General features: G+C 40.8%; 1 protein-coding gene across 1 annotated transcript in view; it reads left to right on the forward strand.

Moving 5' to 3' along the window:
* The first annotated feature begins 11,991 nt into the window (after positions 1-11,991).
* HPRT1 (hypoxanthine phosphoribosyltransferase 1) overlaps positions 11,992-16,074 on the forward strand; it is a 31,310-nt gene continuing 27,227 nt past the window's right edge. Inside the window, exon 1 of the mRNA XM_061408381.1 lies at positions 11,992-12,133. Coding sequence (XP_061264365.1) covers positions 12,107-12,133 — 27 coding nt within the window. The 5' untranslated portion in view covers positions 11,992-12,106. The remainder of the gene's footprint in view (positions 12,134-16,074) is intronic.

Genomic DNA, 16,074 nt, shown 5'->3' on the forward strand with positions numbered 1-16,074 from the left:
TTGTTCCATTGGTCTGTATTTCTGTTTTGTGCCAGGACCATACTGTCTTGATGACTATAGCTTTGTAGTATAGTCTGAAGTCAGGAAGGTTGATTCCTCCAGCTCCATTCTTCTTTCTCAAGGCTGCTTTGGCTATTTGGAGTCTTGTGTTTCCATATGAATTGTGAAATTTTTTGTTCTAGTTCTGTGAAAAATGTCATTGATAATTTGATAGGGATCACATTGAATCTGTAGATTGCATTTGGTAGTATAGTCATAGAAAATACAGATAAATTTTAAAAAATTTAATCCATCATCTCAGTCATGGCACCAAAAAAAAAAGAAAAAAATAATTTAATCCATCATATTCCTGTTGACCATAGGTCACCATTATATTTTTTTGTAAAATCTTCAGGGTTTCTATGCATATATGTAATTATATAAAATGGGCTCATGTTATAACTATTGATTTGTATTCTGCTTTTTTTCAATTAAAAATTGAAAGTGTCTTCACAGCTCAGTAAATATACTCTATAATTTTTGTTGGTTGCATGATAGTACATTTTGTGGTTGTATCACAGTTTATTTAACCATTTCCCTATCATCATACAGTTAAGTTGGTTGCAGGTTAGGTTGCCATTATTTTGCGAGTGCAAAGAGGGCTGATCTAATCATGAAGAGACAACAGGGAACTCTAGATTGAAGAATATTCTACAGAACAACTGGCCTGTACTGTTCAGAAAAATCAACGTCTTGAAAAACAAAGGCAGAGGAACTGTTTCAAGTTAAAAGTGACCAAAGAGACATGACAAGTAAAAGCAATGTGCAATCCTGAGTTGGATCCTGGTTCAGAAAAAGAATTCTCGCTATGAAGGACATTTGGGGGACTGTGAACTAAATGTAAATATGGATTGAATATTAGATGATATTGTCTCAATGTTAATTTTCTGATTGTGATTATTATTGTTATATAAGAGAATATCCTTGTTCTTAGAAAAAACATACTGAGCTGTTTAGGAGTAAAGGTGTGTCATGTCTGCATTTTAACTGGTTCAAAAAGTAATCCATGTGTGTGTATGTATAAAAAGACATAAAACAAATAGAGCAAAATGTCACAGGTTGGTAAGTCTTGGTAAAGGATGTACGGGAGTTCTTTGTACTATTCTTTTTTTTTTTTTTTGTACTATTCTTGTAACTTATCTGTAATTTTGAAATTATTATTTATTTTTAAAGTTAAACACACCAGCAGAAACAGCAGTTCTTGTTAAGGGAGCCTGAAGAAGGCTGGATCTCAGGAAATATGAGTAAGCCTTGGTGAGTCATCAGGATGTTTCACTAAAGAACCACATCTGGAGGAAAGGGTATAAACTATATTTGGATCAGGTGGCCTAGAGAGGACTCTCTCCTTTCCCATTTAGGAATCAGGGAATCAAGAATCAGAGGATTCTCTACCTTTTCTACTGACATACACCCAAAATAGAGGAAACTGGTCTTTTGAGCTGTTTTGACCCGTCACCTGCCACTGTTTTGCTTTGTATTTCATGTCTTCATCTTAGATTCCTTTTTCATTTTATTAAAGTAACATTTCTTTTTTTCTTATAGGATACATGAGTAAAAAATATTTAAAAATAATGCTGAGATGAACATTCTTAAACATATAGCTTTCTTCCCTGTCTGATTATCTCCTTAAGGTAAATTTCTAAACAGAAACTCCCAAGTCAAAGTTCTGTGCACATTTTTTAAAGTCCGTTAATTCACATAACTAAGTGCCCTGCAGAAAATTTTTATTGTGAACACAGTAGCCAGATACAACAATTACTAATTTCCAATCTTGTTTCATATACACCCCTACCTATTCCTCTCCCACACACCATGGTTTATTTTGAATCAAATCCCATTATTTTATATATATATATATATATATATATATATATATAGCATGAAGACTTTAAAAAATATAATCACAATAATATTATTGAACCCCTCCAGTGTTTAAATTTCTCCAATGGTAAGTGCTATTTAAGTGTTTGCTATTATCTGAATTTCCCCAGATTTGAGGAGGAAGAAGCAAACACAAGTTCTTGGGGTTTTGTTTGAAATCATCTTAAAGGTCAAAATTCACTTACATATGTAAGTACCCCTATATTATGTGTTATATAGGTATATGTTACAGGCAATTCTGGTAGATATATAAAATCAAGTGCTTATTCATCTAGTTTAATGCCAATTTAAACTCCCCAAAGATACTTAAGAATATTAGGAGGTACAATTAAAATAATAGAGGCAAAATACAATTGCTAAATAATTATTACAAACGTCTGTCAGATACTATACCTTTAAAAGTTCACACACAAAGTTGAGTGGAAACATTTCTATATGTTCACGAAAATTACAGAATCTTACCTGGATTCAGCCAAACATTAAATTATTTTGCAATAGCTACTGGTGAAAATGAGTTATTTAAAAAGCAGCTGCTTCTAGTAAATGGTGGAAATTAGGCATAGTCTTAATTATATAGTAACAAAGTCATTTTTAGCATTATTTTTAGTTACACTGATAATATTCCTTCAAACTAGTTTCCTATATTAGGAAGGTGTTTCCAAGGAAAATCCCATGATACTTTATTTCCACTGGTAGCTATTTTGTGTAGCCTATGGCTCTGAGCTGGCAGTGCCCTGCCAGGCCCCTTACTAGCTATGCCCCCATCCCACATTAGCTCCAAGTGTACCTTCCACAGGGACCTCTGGTTTCTTGCGCTTGACTGATAGGAGCTTGAGAGGGTCCACTCCCCATCTTCCCAGGTAGCCAGGGATACCAGAATACAAAATCTTGTCATCCGGGCTTGAAGGCAGGACTCCTGCAGGAGATTAGTCCGGGGCTCTGTATCCTTGCCCACAACTCTCACTCTTCTGTTTCTATTCCTCCCTCAGATAATGGAAATAACGTATCAGTCTGAGGAATTTATGCTTTTTGTTTTAGAAATATTGTTTCAGTTGGAAGTCCACTGATAGTGATTTTTGAGCAAATGTGTTCATTTCAAGGGCATTGACGCCACCTGCTAAACTGAGGGTTACAAATGGAGCAAAAAGAATGGGGCCTTTGTTGGAAAATAGAATATTGAAAGCAATTCTGAAAAGAGTCTAAAACAACCACAACTAGATTTCTTTTTTTTTAATATAAATTTATTTATTTTAATTGGAAGCTAATTACTTTACAATATTGTATTGGTTTTGCCATACATAGATATCTCATCCATTTTACTCAGTCCTATTTTGTTTTCCACTTGGAGTAGTCATCTACTTTTTAAAAAATTAATTTATTTTAATTGGAGGCTACTTACAGTATTGTGATGGTTTTTGCCATACATCAACATGAATCACCCACAGGTATACATGTGTTCCCCCCATAGTCATCTGCTTTTGTGAACTCATCTCCCTCTACACTAAAATAGTCCTGGAAATTGTGAATCTTTGGTACACTGGAACAGTCTGTCAGTTTTATGCACCTGGGATCAGTATCCGCTTACACTGAGAAGCCTGCTTCCTTTCTCATGAGGCTCTGAGACTGTTCTTTGGCATTCCTTCCAGAAGACCCACTCTGCTTTCTACAGTGATGGAAATGTTCTGTGTCCACACTAATACAGTAGCCACTAGCTGCAAATGGCTATTGAGCATTTGAAATGTGGCTAAATATATATGAAGTCTAGAACAATGGTACCGATAAACCTATTTGCAATGTAGGATTCTTTACCAACTGAGCTATCAGGGGAGCCTGAATAGAGGCACAGACACAGAGAACAGACGTGGGGAAGGAGCGGGTGGAATGAATTGAGAGTAGCTTAGACGAATGTACACTACATGTGTTAAATAGATAGCTAGAAGGAGCCTGCTGTATGACACAGGGAGCTTAGCCTGATGCTCTGTGATGACCTAGAGGGAACTGATTGGGGGAGGCGGGTGTTGTGTTATTCACTCAGTTGTGTCTGACTTTTCGATCCCATGGACTGTAGCCCGCCAGGCTCCTCTGTCCATGGAATTCTCCAGGCAAGAATACTGGAGTGGGTTGCCATTGCCTTCTCCAGGGGATCTTTCCAACCCAGGGATCGAACCTGGATCTCCTGCATTGCAGGCAGATTCTTTACCGTCTGAGCCACCAGGAGGGAGGTCTAAGAGGGATGGGACATACATATACATGTGGCTGATTCATGTGGTACAGCAGAAACCAACACAACAGTGTAAAGCAATTATACTCCAATTTAAAACTTTTTTAAAGAAATGTGGCTAAGTAAGACTGAGGAACCAATTTTTAAATTTGATTTTATTAGTGGCTGCTCTCTTAAACAGCACAGCTCTATCTTATTTATAGCAGGGCCCTTTAAGTAAGCATGAAGGGAGAGCAGAGACTACTGTGCTGAATGATGGAATGATTGCATTTAAATAACCAAAAGTATCAGAATGGAGGAAAATGGAATGTCTGATTAGAGACTAGTACACAAGGGAATGAACCTACTTGTAACTTTTTATCATACTTAGTGTATGATAACCCTGAGGCAAGAACATACCAACAGAGAAGGCCTTGATAAATCTTCAGTGTTACGATCTGTCCTGTACAATGTGTTCTATATAATCACTTTCAAACAACAGAGGTATTTTAAACTCAGCAATAAAATATTTTTTAGGTCAATTTCTTATCTGTCTCCCTGTTACTGCCCAGCTTGAAAAGACACACAATTTCCTATAGTATATTTGACCTGTACAAAATTAACCTAAAGTAACCTGAGCTTCTTTGACTTACAACTTTCCCTACAATGGGATCCTGAACTATATAAGACAGTTCACTGTTGAACTCATGAAAAATTATGAAGCATATCTATTATACCTAATAATTTCTAACACACACCCCTCAATCCTTTTGTTTGTGATACCACACTGTGGGTCAGGAGATCAAGGAGTAAGCCTTTGGTGCTAGCAGACATCTAAGAAGGTGTTAAAGATAGTTTGGTGTAAAATACCCTGTCTGTTTTTAATATTCTGAATTTTGAACCTGATCCTGGAAAAGAGCACCATCAGAAAGAGATGTCATGTTAGCATACAGATACCTGAGAACGTCAAGTAGCCACAGCTTTAACTGTATTAATAACCAGAGTAACAGTGCTTTCTGAAAACCAAAACAGAAGGTAACATAACCTTAGAGATTTTAGCCTCTCTAGAAGCAAGGAACCCTTTCTGTCTCATTTGCTGATTTTTACAAATTTCTATAGCAAAAACACTCAAATGTAGCACAGAAGCATGAAAGGTAGACCTTTTAAGAGTACACATTTATATTGGGTGAGGCAACAACTCTGTCTTCATGTAGAAATTAATTCTTTTATTGCCTCACCTTGAGAACAAACTGTATACTCAGTATATAGCTCTTTTTTATTTTTGTGAGCTACTAATTCTATTTTATGTAAGGTTCTCTTTTCAAAAAAGAATTTAACATACCTCAAAATGTACATATATCAGTATTTAAATGTACAAACTTAAGTATACATATACATACCCAGGTGGCTCAGTGGTAAAGAATCTGCCTGCCAGTGTAGGAGACACAGGAGATGCAGGTTCGATCCCTGGGTCAGGAAGATCCCCTGGAAGAGGGCATGGCAACCCATTTCAGTATTCTTGCCTGGAAAATTGCATGGACAGAGGAGCCTGGTGGGCTACAGTCCATAGGGTCTCAAAGAGTCAGACATGACTCAGCAACTGAGCACACACACAGCACACATACTAAATACTGATAGATGGCATTACATTTTAAACCTTAGTTTTTAAAATATAATTACTCTTGGGATTTACTTGGCAGTCCAGTGGTTAGGACTCTATGATTTGACTGCTGAGGGCCGGAGTACCATCCCGGGTCCAGAACTAAGATCCTGCCAGTTGGCAGTGAGGCATGAATGAATGAATGAATCTCTAAAAGCTTATTATAAGACATTTGGTTTTTACCATCATGAATTAAAAGTTATAACCTAAAGGAACCAGGGCTTTTTGGGGAAATGGCTGATTCCAAGGCTAGGGCTCGGAAAGCACAAGAGGAGCATAGAAAATCATGCAGTGCCAGAAATTAGTGCTCAGGACTTGCCTGGCAGTCAAGTGGTTAAGACTCCATGCTCCCAAGACAGAGGGCACCAGTTGATCCCTTGTCTGGGAACTAGGATGCTGCGTGGAACAGCCAAAAAAATAAAGACACGGTGCTCAAAGGATGGTGGGGAAACATCAAGATATAGGAGCCAACATAGAGGGCCTCCCAATGGCCAAATCTTGGGCAATTTGGGTAACAAAGTCATGCTACTAGTGGATCATTATGTATAAGATAAAATTGGAGTCTCTGAGTCTATGATGATATAAATAACTTAATAAATAATGAATAGGGAGAAAGGAAAGCTCTTCATTGTAATAGAATTCAAGCTAATAAACTAAAAAGGAATTATGTTAATAGGAAAAATCAACATTTGATAAACATCCCAGTGATTCTTTCCGGCAAGAATGCTAAAATTGGTGAAAGTTTGATGAGAAAAAATATTTTTTACATAGTCTTAAAGTACCATTCCTCATAATCTTTATTAGTTACAAAGGGGAAAATAGTGTCTTTATAGTGAAGAAACCTAGCAGACACTGCCTTAACTAAGTAATCCAAGTGAACATCCATAATGGGACAGATGGGTAACATGTGTCACCTAAGGTGAAGCGCTGTGAGGAACACAGCATCACAACTGTTGGCTTTCTGACCCAAAGTGGACTGCCTGAAATCTAATGATGTCATACCATTGGACGAACCCAAATCGAGGGACATTGTTCAGAGTAACTCACCAGTGCCCTTCAAAAATGTCAAGACCACAGAGACTGGGGAACTGTTCCAGAATGAAGGAGAGTTTGGGAAATGCAATATGCATTCCTGGAACTAGTCATGGTCCAGGAAGGATATTAATGAGACAATGGGTGAAATTGAAATAAGGGTTCTAGATTAGTTAACACTGTTGTAGCAATGTTAATTTCCTGATTTTGATCATTGCACTAAGTATGATTGTATTGGATGTTAACATGGGAAGGGTATACTGGGAAGTTTGAGAGAAGGAGCAAGAAGAAATAGGGCAGTAGGAGAATCAGGAAGGCGGTGCTCCAGCAGCCAAAGAAATATAGAGACATTCAAGAACAAAGTGATAAATAGTATCAAATGCAATGTGAAGGACAATTATGTAAGGCCAAAAGGAATGTCCATTGGATTTGGCAAGATAGCAGTCAGTGGTGTTCTTTGTTAAAGTTTTTTTCAGTACAATGGTTGGTGCAGGAGACAGAGGTAATGAAGGTTTGTTGAGAGGAGATGGGAGATGAAAAAGCAGATGGAGCAAGTATGGAGAGACTCATCACCTCTTGGCCTGGAGAAAAGAGGTGAAGAAGCAGTGCAGATGTTGGCGGAAGGAACTGATGGGATTCAGGTCTGATTCCTTCCATCTCTTCATAAGTTAATGGGTTGAATCTGTGTTCTAGAGTGAATCTGATGGAGTTGAAGGAGAATGTGTTCAGAACATTCCTGAGGAGAACAAGAGGGGTAACTGACCAAGCACTTGTAAAGGATTGTGCATGGCTGTTTAGGGCCCGGTTGAGGTTTGAGACCATGAATCTGTAGAGGAATCAATGTCCATGGTTGTGGGATATTCTCCTGCAGCCCTTAACGGCCTAATAGGGTGGGCAAAGCAGGCTGTGGGTTGAACAAGGATGTGGCACTGCCATTGTGGCAGAGCAGAATTAGAAGGGTACAAAGGACCTCTGGCAGTGGTGAGAGAGTGGTGCAGGTGGAATCCAAACTGAAGTGGGAAGTAAAGGTTGTAAGGAGAGCCAAGAACAGAATGCTAGATGATGAAACTGGAGACCTGCCATGAATCTGAAGCACAAATTATGTTAGGCATGGTGGCCAACATGAACTGGAGAGGAAGAAAACCGGTCAGAGATTGGGAGCTGCCTATCAGGAGCATTGGAAAGCATCCTCAACCTGGCCTACACCATTATAGGGGGACTATATATTCCAGTTTGCCAAAGACAGTCCCAGTTTATGTGTTACCCTGCATCTTGTCCAATTTAGCATTTGTCCCAGATTTTTCATTTTCCTATCAAGTATTTTTTTTACTAATTAATTTATTTTTTGCTGCGCTGGGTCTTTGTTGCTGCATGTGGGCTTTTTCTCATTGTGGCAAGCAGGGGCTACTCTTTGTTGCACTGTGTGTGGGCTTCTCGTGGTGGCTTCTCTTCTTGTGGAGCACAGGCTCCAGGCACAAGGGCTTCACTAGTTGCAGCTCATGGGCTTAGCTGTACCACGGCATGTGGGATCTTCCCGCACCAGGGATCAAACCCATGTTCCCTGCATTGGCAGGCAGATTCTTAACCACTGGACCACCAGGGAAGTCAAAGTGTAAGTATTAATAGTTGAATCGAGATAAGCCAGGATGGGTCAGTTGCATACCACTTTTTAAATTCCAGCTTCTGCCTTGGCCTTGCCTACTAGCTTATGAGATGCAATATGCAGAGAACCAAATTCTCACTTTAACACAGTTAAACCTAAGCAACAACCAGTGGACAGCCAGTGATAAACCTTCTCCCTTTTCCTCTCAAGGACAGTGTGCTGGGTGTTCACTTGTGTCAGCAAATGCACTCACACTATGAGTTAGAGACAACTGACTCATTCTTATCCTGGGTGGGGGTTGGGAGAGCAGTATTCACTACTCTGCCTCTTGCTGGACATTGGGTGTGCCAGCTGGGTGTGCCCATGCCAAAACCTGCAAGATACATGAAGCCACTAGGCCAGTGGACATAGGAAATTACATATGTACATGTATGTAAAATATATTCAGGAAATAGAGGTAGAAATATGTCCTGCCATAGAACATAATACAGCAAACAGTCTGAATGCTCTTGGTACAATAGTTATTCATTATATGTTGCAAATCTACAACCCTTATATTTTTTAAAACTTGCAGTCCACCCTTTCAGCATGAGTTTAAAAAACTAAAGTACATAACTAATGAAAAATACTGAACTTGTTATTTAAGAAAATTGATCATGAATGTACAATGTGAACAAAACATTTGTTGATAATTATCCACTCGTGGGTGGGGCTCCTCAGTGATATCACTGATCACATGAAAACCAGAAGCTGTATGCATGCCTGCAGAGACAGCATCATCTACCTCAAAGGTTTGTAGTTATTTTAAGAAAATTGTGCCCAAAGAGGATGACTTAAGGAGGTCCAGCTGCAGAGAGGGTAGCTTCATATTGCTCATGAATGACTTTTGTTTAGATCAAATACTTTTCAACATTCATTTACTTTTTGATGCCATGCTTCCTTGTACATGATGAAAAGTGAAACAATAGCTTTTAAGATGTAGCTCTACTAGCAGGAGAACTTCACAGTTAAATGATGTCAGTTTTATACTGATATCATGCGATGATTCAAATTGAAAATCAGTTATATTAGTCAGGGTTCTAAAGAGAAACAGAACTAACAGGATGTGTGTGTGTGGAGAGAGAAAGGGAGAGAGAGAGAGATTTTATGGACTTGGCTCATGTGATTGTGGAGGCCTGGCTGAGTCCAAAATCTGATGGAGAAGGCTAGCAGGCTGGAAACTGGGAAGAGTTGCAGTTCCAGTCTGGCTGGCAGAATTCTTTCTTGCCAGCAGGGGAGGTTAGCCTTTGTTCTATTTAGGACTTGAAATGGAGGTAATCTGGTATACTCAAAATCCAGTGATTTAAATGCTAATCTAATCCAAAAAACACCTGCATAGAAACATCCAGAATAATGTTTGATGAAATATCTGGGCACCACAACCCAGCAAAGTTGGCACATAAAATGAACCATCCCATTAGTTAATTCCAGTAATTGTTCAGTTTCTCATCCAATTCATGGAATCAAAGTAAAACTAATGAGAATTTAATCTGATGGAGAAACATCTGACATTGAGAAGGCTATTGTAAATTCAGTTTTTCAACATTTAGGATACGGATTTTTGCAGTGATTTTTTTCCCCTATAGAAATACACAGTACCATGGTAAAAACAAGGTTCTTACTAAACAAAGAAACCTGTGGAGCAGAAATATACTCAGAATTGGCTGTAGTATAGAAATAATTCCTCATTCTGTCCACATAAGTGGATTACAAAATTGTTTCTTGAAAGGCAGGGGTGGGGCAGGGGAATGTTGCGTTATACCCATGCTTTTTTTTACTTCTTTCTGCATGCAGATCTTCTAGTGAAGAATGGTGGCATACCTAGCATATTTGACACCCAGAATGACAAAATTATGTGAGAAAATTATTTTGCCTATCTGACAAAATTATTTTCTGTTAAAATAATGGTATTACTAATTACTACAGAAAAAATAGTAATTAGTAAAAACCATTATTTTCTTGTTTCATCTTTAGTTTTAAAACAATTAAAAATTTAAATGAATACATTTCAATTTAAAATATATTGTCCAAAATCAGCAAAAGATGTCATATATGAACCAGATTTTCACTTACCAAACAAAAGGATTACCTCTTGTAGGTTGTACTCTGTTTGCTGTTAAAAAAATTTTTTTTTCACAAGTAAAAGCTCCAAGTTGTCACCTAAAATGACAAGGTTGAAATAATGATTTGTTTCTTTGTCTTTAAAATCACTGGCTTTCACCATTTATTTCAAGTCTCTGTTAAAATACAGGAGTATAGGGGTTGGAGAAAGAAACTGCAAAGCAGAAGCAAGCTGGAAGGGTTCTGAAGAGTTGGAACTTGATTTAGAAACCAACGTGGGCGGCTGAGTCCGCTTGTGTCAGGGGCCAAATATATAACCGAAACTTCTCTGATTTAACTTCCTAGGGCAACAGTGTTTGTTAAAGGAATAAGTAATAAAAATGTGCTGATATGAACGTCAACGTCTATACCCAATGGAAATACACTCATGATCACCAAAAGATAGGTACAAAAAGTTCGTAACTGAGAAAGAGACTGACGCTCCGAGTTCAATGACTTGCCCAGTTTCACAAATCTCCTCCCACCACGTACCTGTCAGTGGCCTTAATGGAGGCCACCAGCTATGTGCTAGGCGCTGTGGTGGGTGCTGGAGCTACACAGATGAGCACAGTAGAAATGGAACAACTGTTATTGGCGTGCTCCACCTATTGGAGTGTAGGGAAAGATTTTCCCCCCCAGATTCATATCGGGAATTGTGGCGGCAAAGAATAAAGATCAGTGAAGGCGATAGCTCTCATTTACTGATCGTGCACCGTCTTCAGTGTTGTACACACACACACACACACACACACACACACACACATACATTACATATATATATATGTGTAATGTAATGTAATGTAAAATATAATATATTATATATATATATATATATATAGTGTGTGTGCTCATAGAACACCGTCTACGTACATATCATTATTTCTCAACGATCCAAGTTAATACCCTCATTTTACTGAGACGCAAAAGAGTGGCTCAGTGAGTCTGATTCGCACAAAGAACAGTTAAGGTTTCCCTTCGGATTTATACCCTGTTCGGGTTGACTCTACGGTTCTAGGTCTCAACTCGTACACCCAGTTAAAGATTTTTGTTAGAATTGGGCCACGATTCAGGGAAATGGAAGCCGCAATGCAGTCCAAGGTCTTGGGAAGGGGACGCTGGGCGAGAGGAACCACGTGGTGACAGAAACCTGAAGAGTCGGTGCCCGATTTAGGGCCACTGGGAGGAAAGGAGGGCGGCGGCAGGTCTGGGAATTTGGGGACCGTCTGGACAGAGACTGAGGGAAAGCAAAAGAGAGGTTGCGGACGACTCTCCACTTCCTTGGGAAGAAAATTCCCACGGCCACCACCGGAGCGTGGAAACCCGCAGGCGCCCACGGAGGCGCGCGGGGAGCGCGCGGGCGGCCCTGGGCGGGGCGGGGCGGGGCGGGGCCTGTTGCTCCGGAGCTCTGAGCGGCGGTGGAGAGCGCTCCTGCAGACCTCTTGGCTTTCCCGCGCGGCGCCGCCCACCGCCGCGCCTCCGCCTCCCGCTCGGCCCCGCCACCGGCTTCCTCCTCCCCAGACTGCCTTCAGCCCGCGCGCCAGCCGGCTACGTTATGGCGGCCCGCAGCCCCAGCGTGGTGGTGAGCAACCTGGCTCGCGAGGCCCGTGGCGGCGGCCACCGGCCCCCCCCCGAGCCGCGGGGCCGCAGTGCGGGCTTGGGTCCGGGTGGCCTGGGGTCGCGGGAAGGGGGGAGGCCGCATCTTCCTGGGTTCGGCCGCGTGTCACGCTGGGGCGTTGGGGTGACGGAACGGCGAGGTCGGGGTGGCCGCCTCTGGAGAGCCCCGGGAAGGAGGGCTGCGTGTGGGAGGAGAGGGTGGAAATGGCGTTTTGGTTGACATGTGCCGCTGGCGAGCGTGCTATGGGGAGGGGCCGTGGGCCAGTTCGGGAATGATCTGGCGCGGTGAGGGTGGGGGATTTCTTAGGAGAGGCTCTTCTCTGTAGGTTTGGAGTGTGGGAGTGAGGTCCTCAGGGCAGGTCCGGAGAGGGCCCCGGGCACGGAAACGACCACATGGGAGGCATGCGGGGACTGGTATTTTCACTTAGTTCTGCAAACACTATGATGAATATCTGTGGGAATGCGCATTGCTTCATTGCATCCTCGCGGCAGCCTTGGCAGCCGTAACCATACCTACATGCGTAGAAAATAGTTAACTGATATTAGGTAATTTTCCCACAGCCCAGAGGTAAGCCAGGCCTCGTAATCAGATATGCTTGAATCCCAATCCGTTGCTCTTTGATGTCTCAGGGGACATAAAAAATGCGAATCTGGTCCTGACCTTCAAGGACATTGGTACCATAATCCGTCTCTGGTATCCTGTCTCCAACCTCATTGGTTCTTGTTTCTCCAGGAAGCCAAGCTGCTCCCTCCCCTTGCTCTCCCCTTCTGATCATGCTTGCTAAAAGAGCCAACCCTCTCTCAATAGTTAAATGCCTTAGCCTGCATTATTACTATTATTATTATTTTAACAGTTACCTTATTACCTGTTGATTGTCTCTCCCACAAGGGCAGGAATCACAGTGCCTTGCACGTAAGAAATTCTCGATGATTTTCTGTTGGATGAGTAAATTAAATAAACCATTGAGCCCTAAAAAATAAAGGATTCTATTTCATATTAGGCCTTGTGACTTTAAGAGCAGTGGTCTTAATGGAGTCTGCCCTGGGATCCTATCGGATCCTTCAGAGAAGGCAATGGCACCCCACTCCAGTACTCTTGCCTGGAAAACCCCATGGAAGGAGGGGCCTGGTAGGCTGCAGTCCATGCGGTCTCTAGGAGTCGGACACGACTGAGCGACTTCACTTTCACTTTTCACTTTCATGCATTGGAGAAGGAAATGGCAACCCACTCCAGTGTTCTTGCCTGGAGAATCCCAGGGACAGGGGAGCCTGGTGGGCTGCCGTCTATGGGGTCGCACAGAGTCGGACACGACTGAAGCGGCTTAGCAACAGTAGCAGCTGGGATCCTATCATTGTCATTACCTGCCTATCCCTATTTAGTCCTCAAAACAACCCTCTAACAGAAGTATGGTTATCATTTTACAGATGGGGAATCTTTGAATCCTTTTAGGCTCTAAATCTCTGAAGTTATTGAGAGGAGCTCAGACTCAAACCTAGGTCTCTATCAAGCGCCATGTGCTTAAATATGATGCTAATAGTACGTACTCAGCTATTTTTATTCACTTGCTGAGGAGGTTGATTGGTTTTAAGTTTTGGGGTCCAATGCTTGCCCCAGCATACAGTGAATTATTTTTGCTATAACTGGCTGTTAGTTTTGTTGAAACATCAAGATATTCATTGTGTTTTTGGTTTGCAAATTCCTGTTCCCTTTTTTATTTCCTTCCCAGAAATTGTCTCCATGTTAGCAATAACAAACAGTTAAATAGTGCTTGCTATGTGCTGGTTACTAAGCCCTTTATACATATTAATTGGTTTGATGTTTATTTAAAAAATTTACCTGGCTCAGAGAGGTTAAGTAACTTTCCCAAGATGACCCAGCAATACTAGAATTTGAATCTAAGCTATCTGGCCCCAGAGTCTGCTCTTAACCTCTCCACTTTTAAGTTCAAAGTGACAGTAGTAGGTGTTTATTTAGTACATACTATGTCTTAGGCAGTGAGGTAAATATTTTACAACATTATCTAGTATAAATGCCCTAAGAATACATAATAGATATTCCGAGGGACGTTGAGGGAGGTAGATAAATACTAGTATGATCTTGGAGGCATAGATGGATGAAGTAACTTACCCAATATCAATCAGATGAAATTGACCGCCAGATCTGCCTGGTAAGACCCATGCTACTTCTAAGTATGTCTCTAAACTACCAGGGAAAACTTGGACACACTTGAACAAAGAACAAGCTTTTAAATTTTTGCAGGTTATTATGAAGCATCAGAAATACATTATGTGGATAAAATATCTTCTACATTTCAGGATGGCCGACTCCAGTACTCTTGCCTGGAAAATCCCATGGACGGAGGAGCCTGGAAGGCTGCAGTCTATGGGGTTGCTGAGGGTCAAACAAGACTGAGCAACTTCACTTTCACTTTCATGCATTGGAGAAGGAAATGGCAACCCGCTCCAGTGTTCTTGCCTGGAGAATCCCAGGGACAGAGGGGCCTAGTGGGCTGCTGTCTATGGGGTCGCACAGAGTCGGATGCGACTGAAGTGACTTAGCAGCAGCACTGCTAGAAATGTAATCCCTATTAACTGGGCTTAAATCTTACCCTGCCACATTTTCACAGAATTGATAAAATAGTGCTTTTTTGGGGTCCACAACACTATCATTTTATCAACAGGATTTAGGCTGACAGTGTAGACCAAAATTATCCTTGGTGACCGCTGAGAAATGGAGTAGTTGAATTTGGTGGTTTCATTCTAAAATTGATTAATTAATGTGACATGCATCCTATAGATTCATCTTAACTTTTTCCATCCATTTTTTATATCTAGGTATTACAGAAAGTCTGTAGGCAAGAGGTGGGAAAAAGACAAAAGGAACAACCAGATCAACAGAGAAGAAGGGTCTTGGAGTTCTTTTAGCTTTCTGTTAGCTTTCTGTAGTTCACTAGGGAGTAATTAGGCCGTGTCATTTTTACCCCCAGTGTGAAGAGATGCTAAAGATGAAGATGTGCTAGTGTCCTCTTCTTCCTCTGTAATTGTATATTACATGCATCAGTAAGATTTATATGCTGTAAAATTGCCAGCCACCATTGTTAATATCAATATTGAGACTGTTACTTTCCTACCAGTGGCTGCCAAATGTCTAATATTTAGAAAAATTTGCTACAAATAAGAATTCAAACAGACATTTGAAATTGCTGTGAACTACTATCTTCAGCACTGTGCTTCTGATAATTGATAGGCATGTATTTTGCCCAGAGTTAACATGCCTATTATTCTACTGTGCACACTGGAAAGGAAAGATGATAATGTTGGCTAAATGCATGTCCTTGTACATATAGATAGTAGTTATGGGCCCACTTACATAGAAGCAGGTAATAATTTATCCCTGAGTTGAATAGAATGCTGATTTTAATTCTTGTAAGCCTTAGATTCTTGTAAAGCTTTTAATTCTTTACCTATTAGAAGGGAGGGCAAGCAAGTGATGTATGTAATTTATTTGTAAGGCTGATATAAAATTGGAAAATGAACATACTACTAGCTTAAACTGTTTTCACAGTTAGGAATAAATGCATCAGAAATTCATAATTTTGGTCTTAAGATACCCTGAGTTATCACAGATTATCCCAAGGGTATGACATATCTGCTTTGGTGTTTTTTGAGAGTTTGAAGTGTCTGAATATCAAAGGTAAAAATATGCCACCTGGTCATTTCTGCCCATTCTGGAAGCTTGGGATTATTGTTGGTGTGTGTGTGCTAAGTTGCTTCAGTCGTGTCCAACTCTTTGCGACCCTACGGACTGTAGCCTGCCAGGCTCCTCTGTCCATGGGATTCTCCAAGCAAAAGTACTGCAGTGGGTAGCTATTTCCTCTTTCAGGGGATCTTCCTGACTCAGAGAAC

The sequence above is a fragment of the Bos javanicus genome, chromosome X (assembly GCF_032452875.1).
Source record: "Bos javanicus breed banteng chromosome X, ARS-OSU_banteng_1.0, whole genome shotgun sequence".
NCBI classification, from domain to species: domain Eukaryota; kingdom Metazoa; phylum Chordata; class Mammalia; order Artiodactyla; family Bovidae; genus Bos; species Bos javanicus.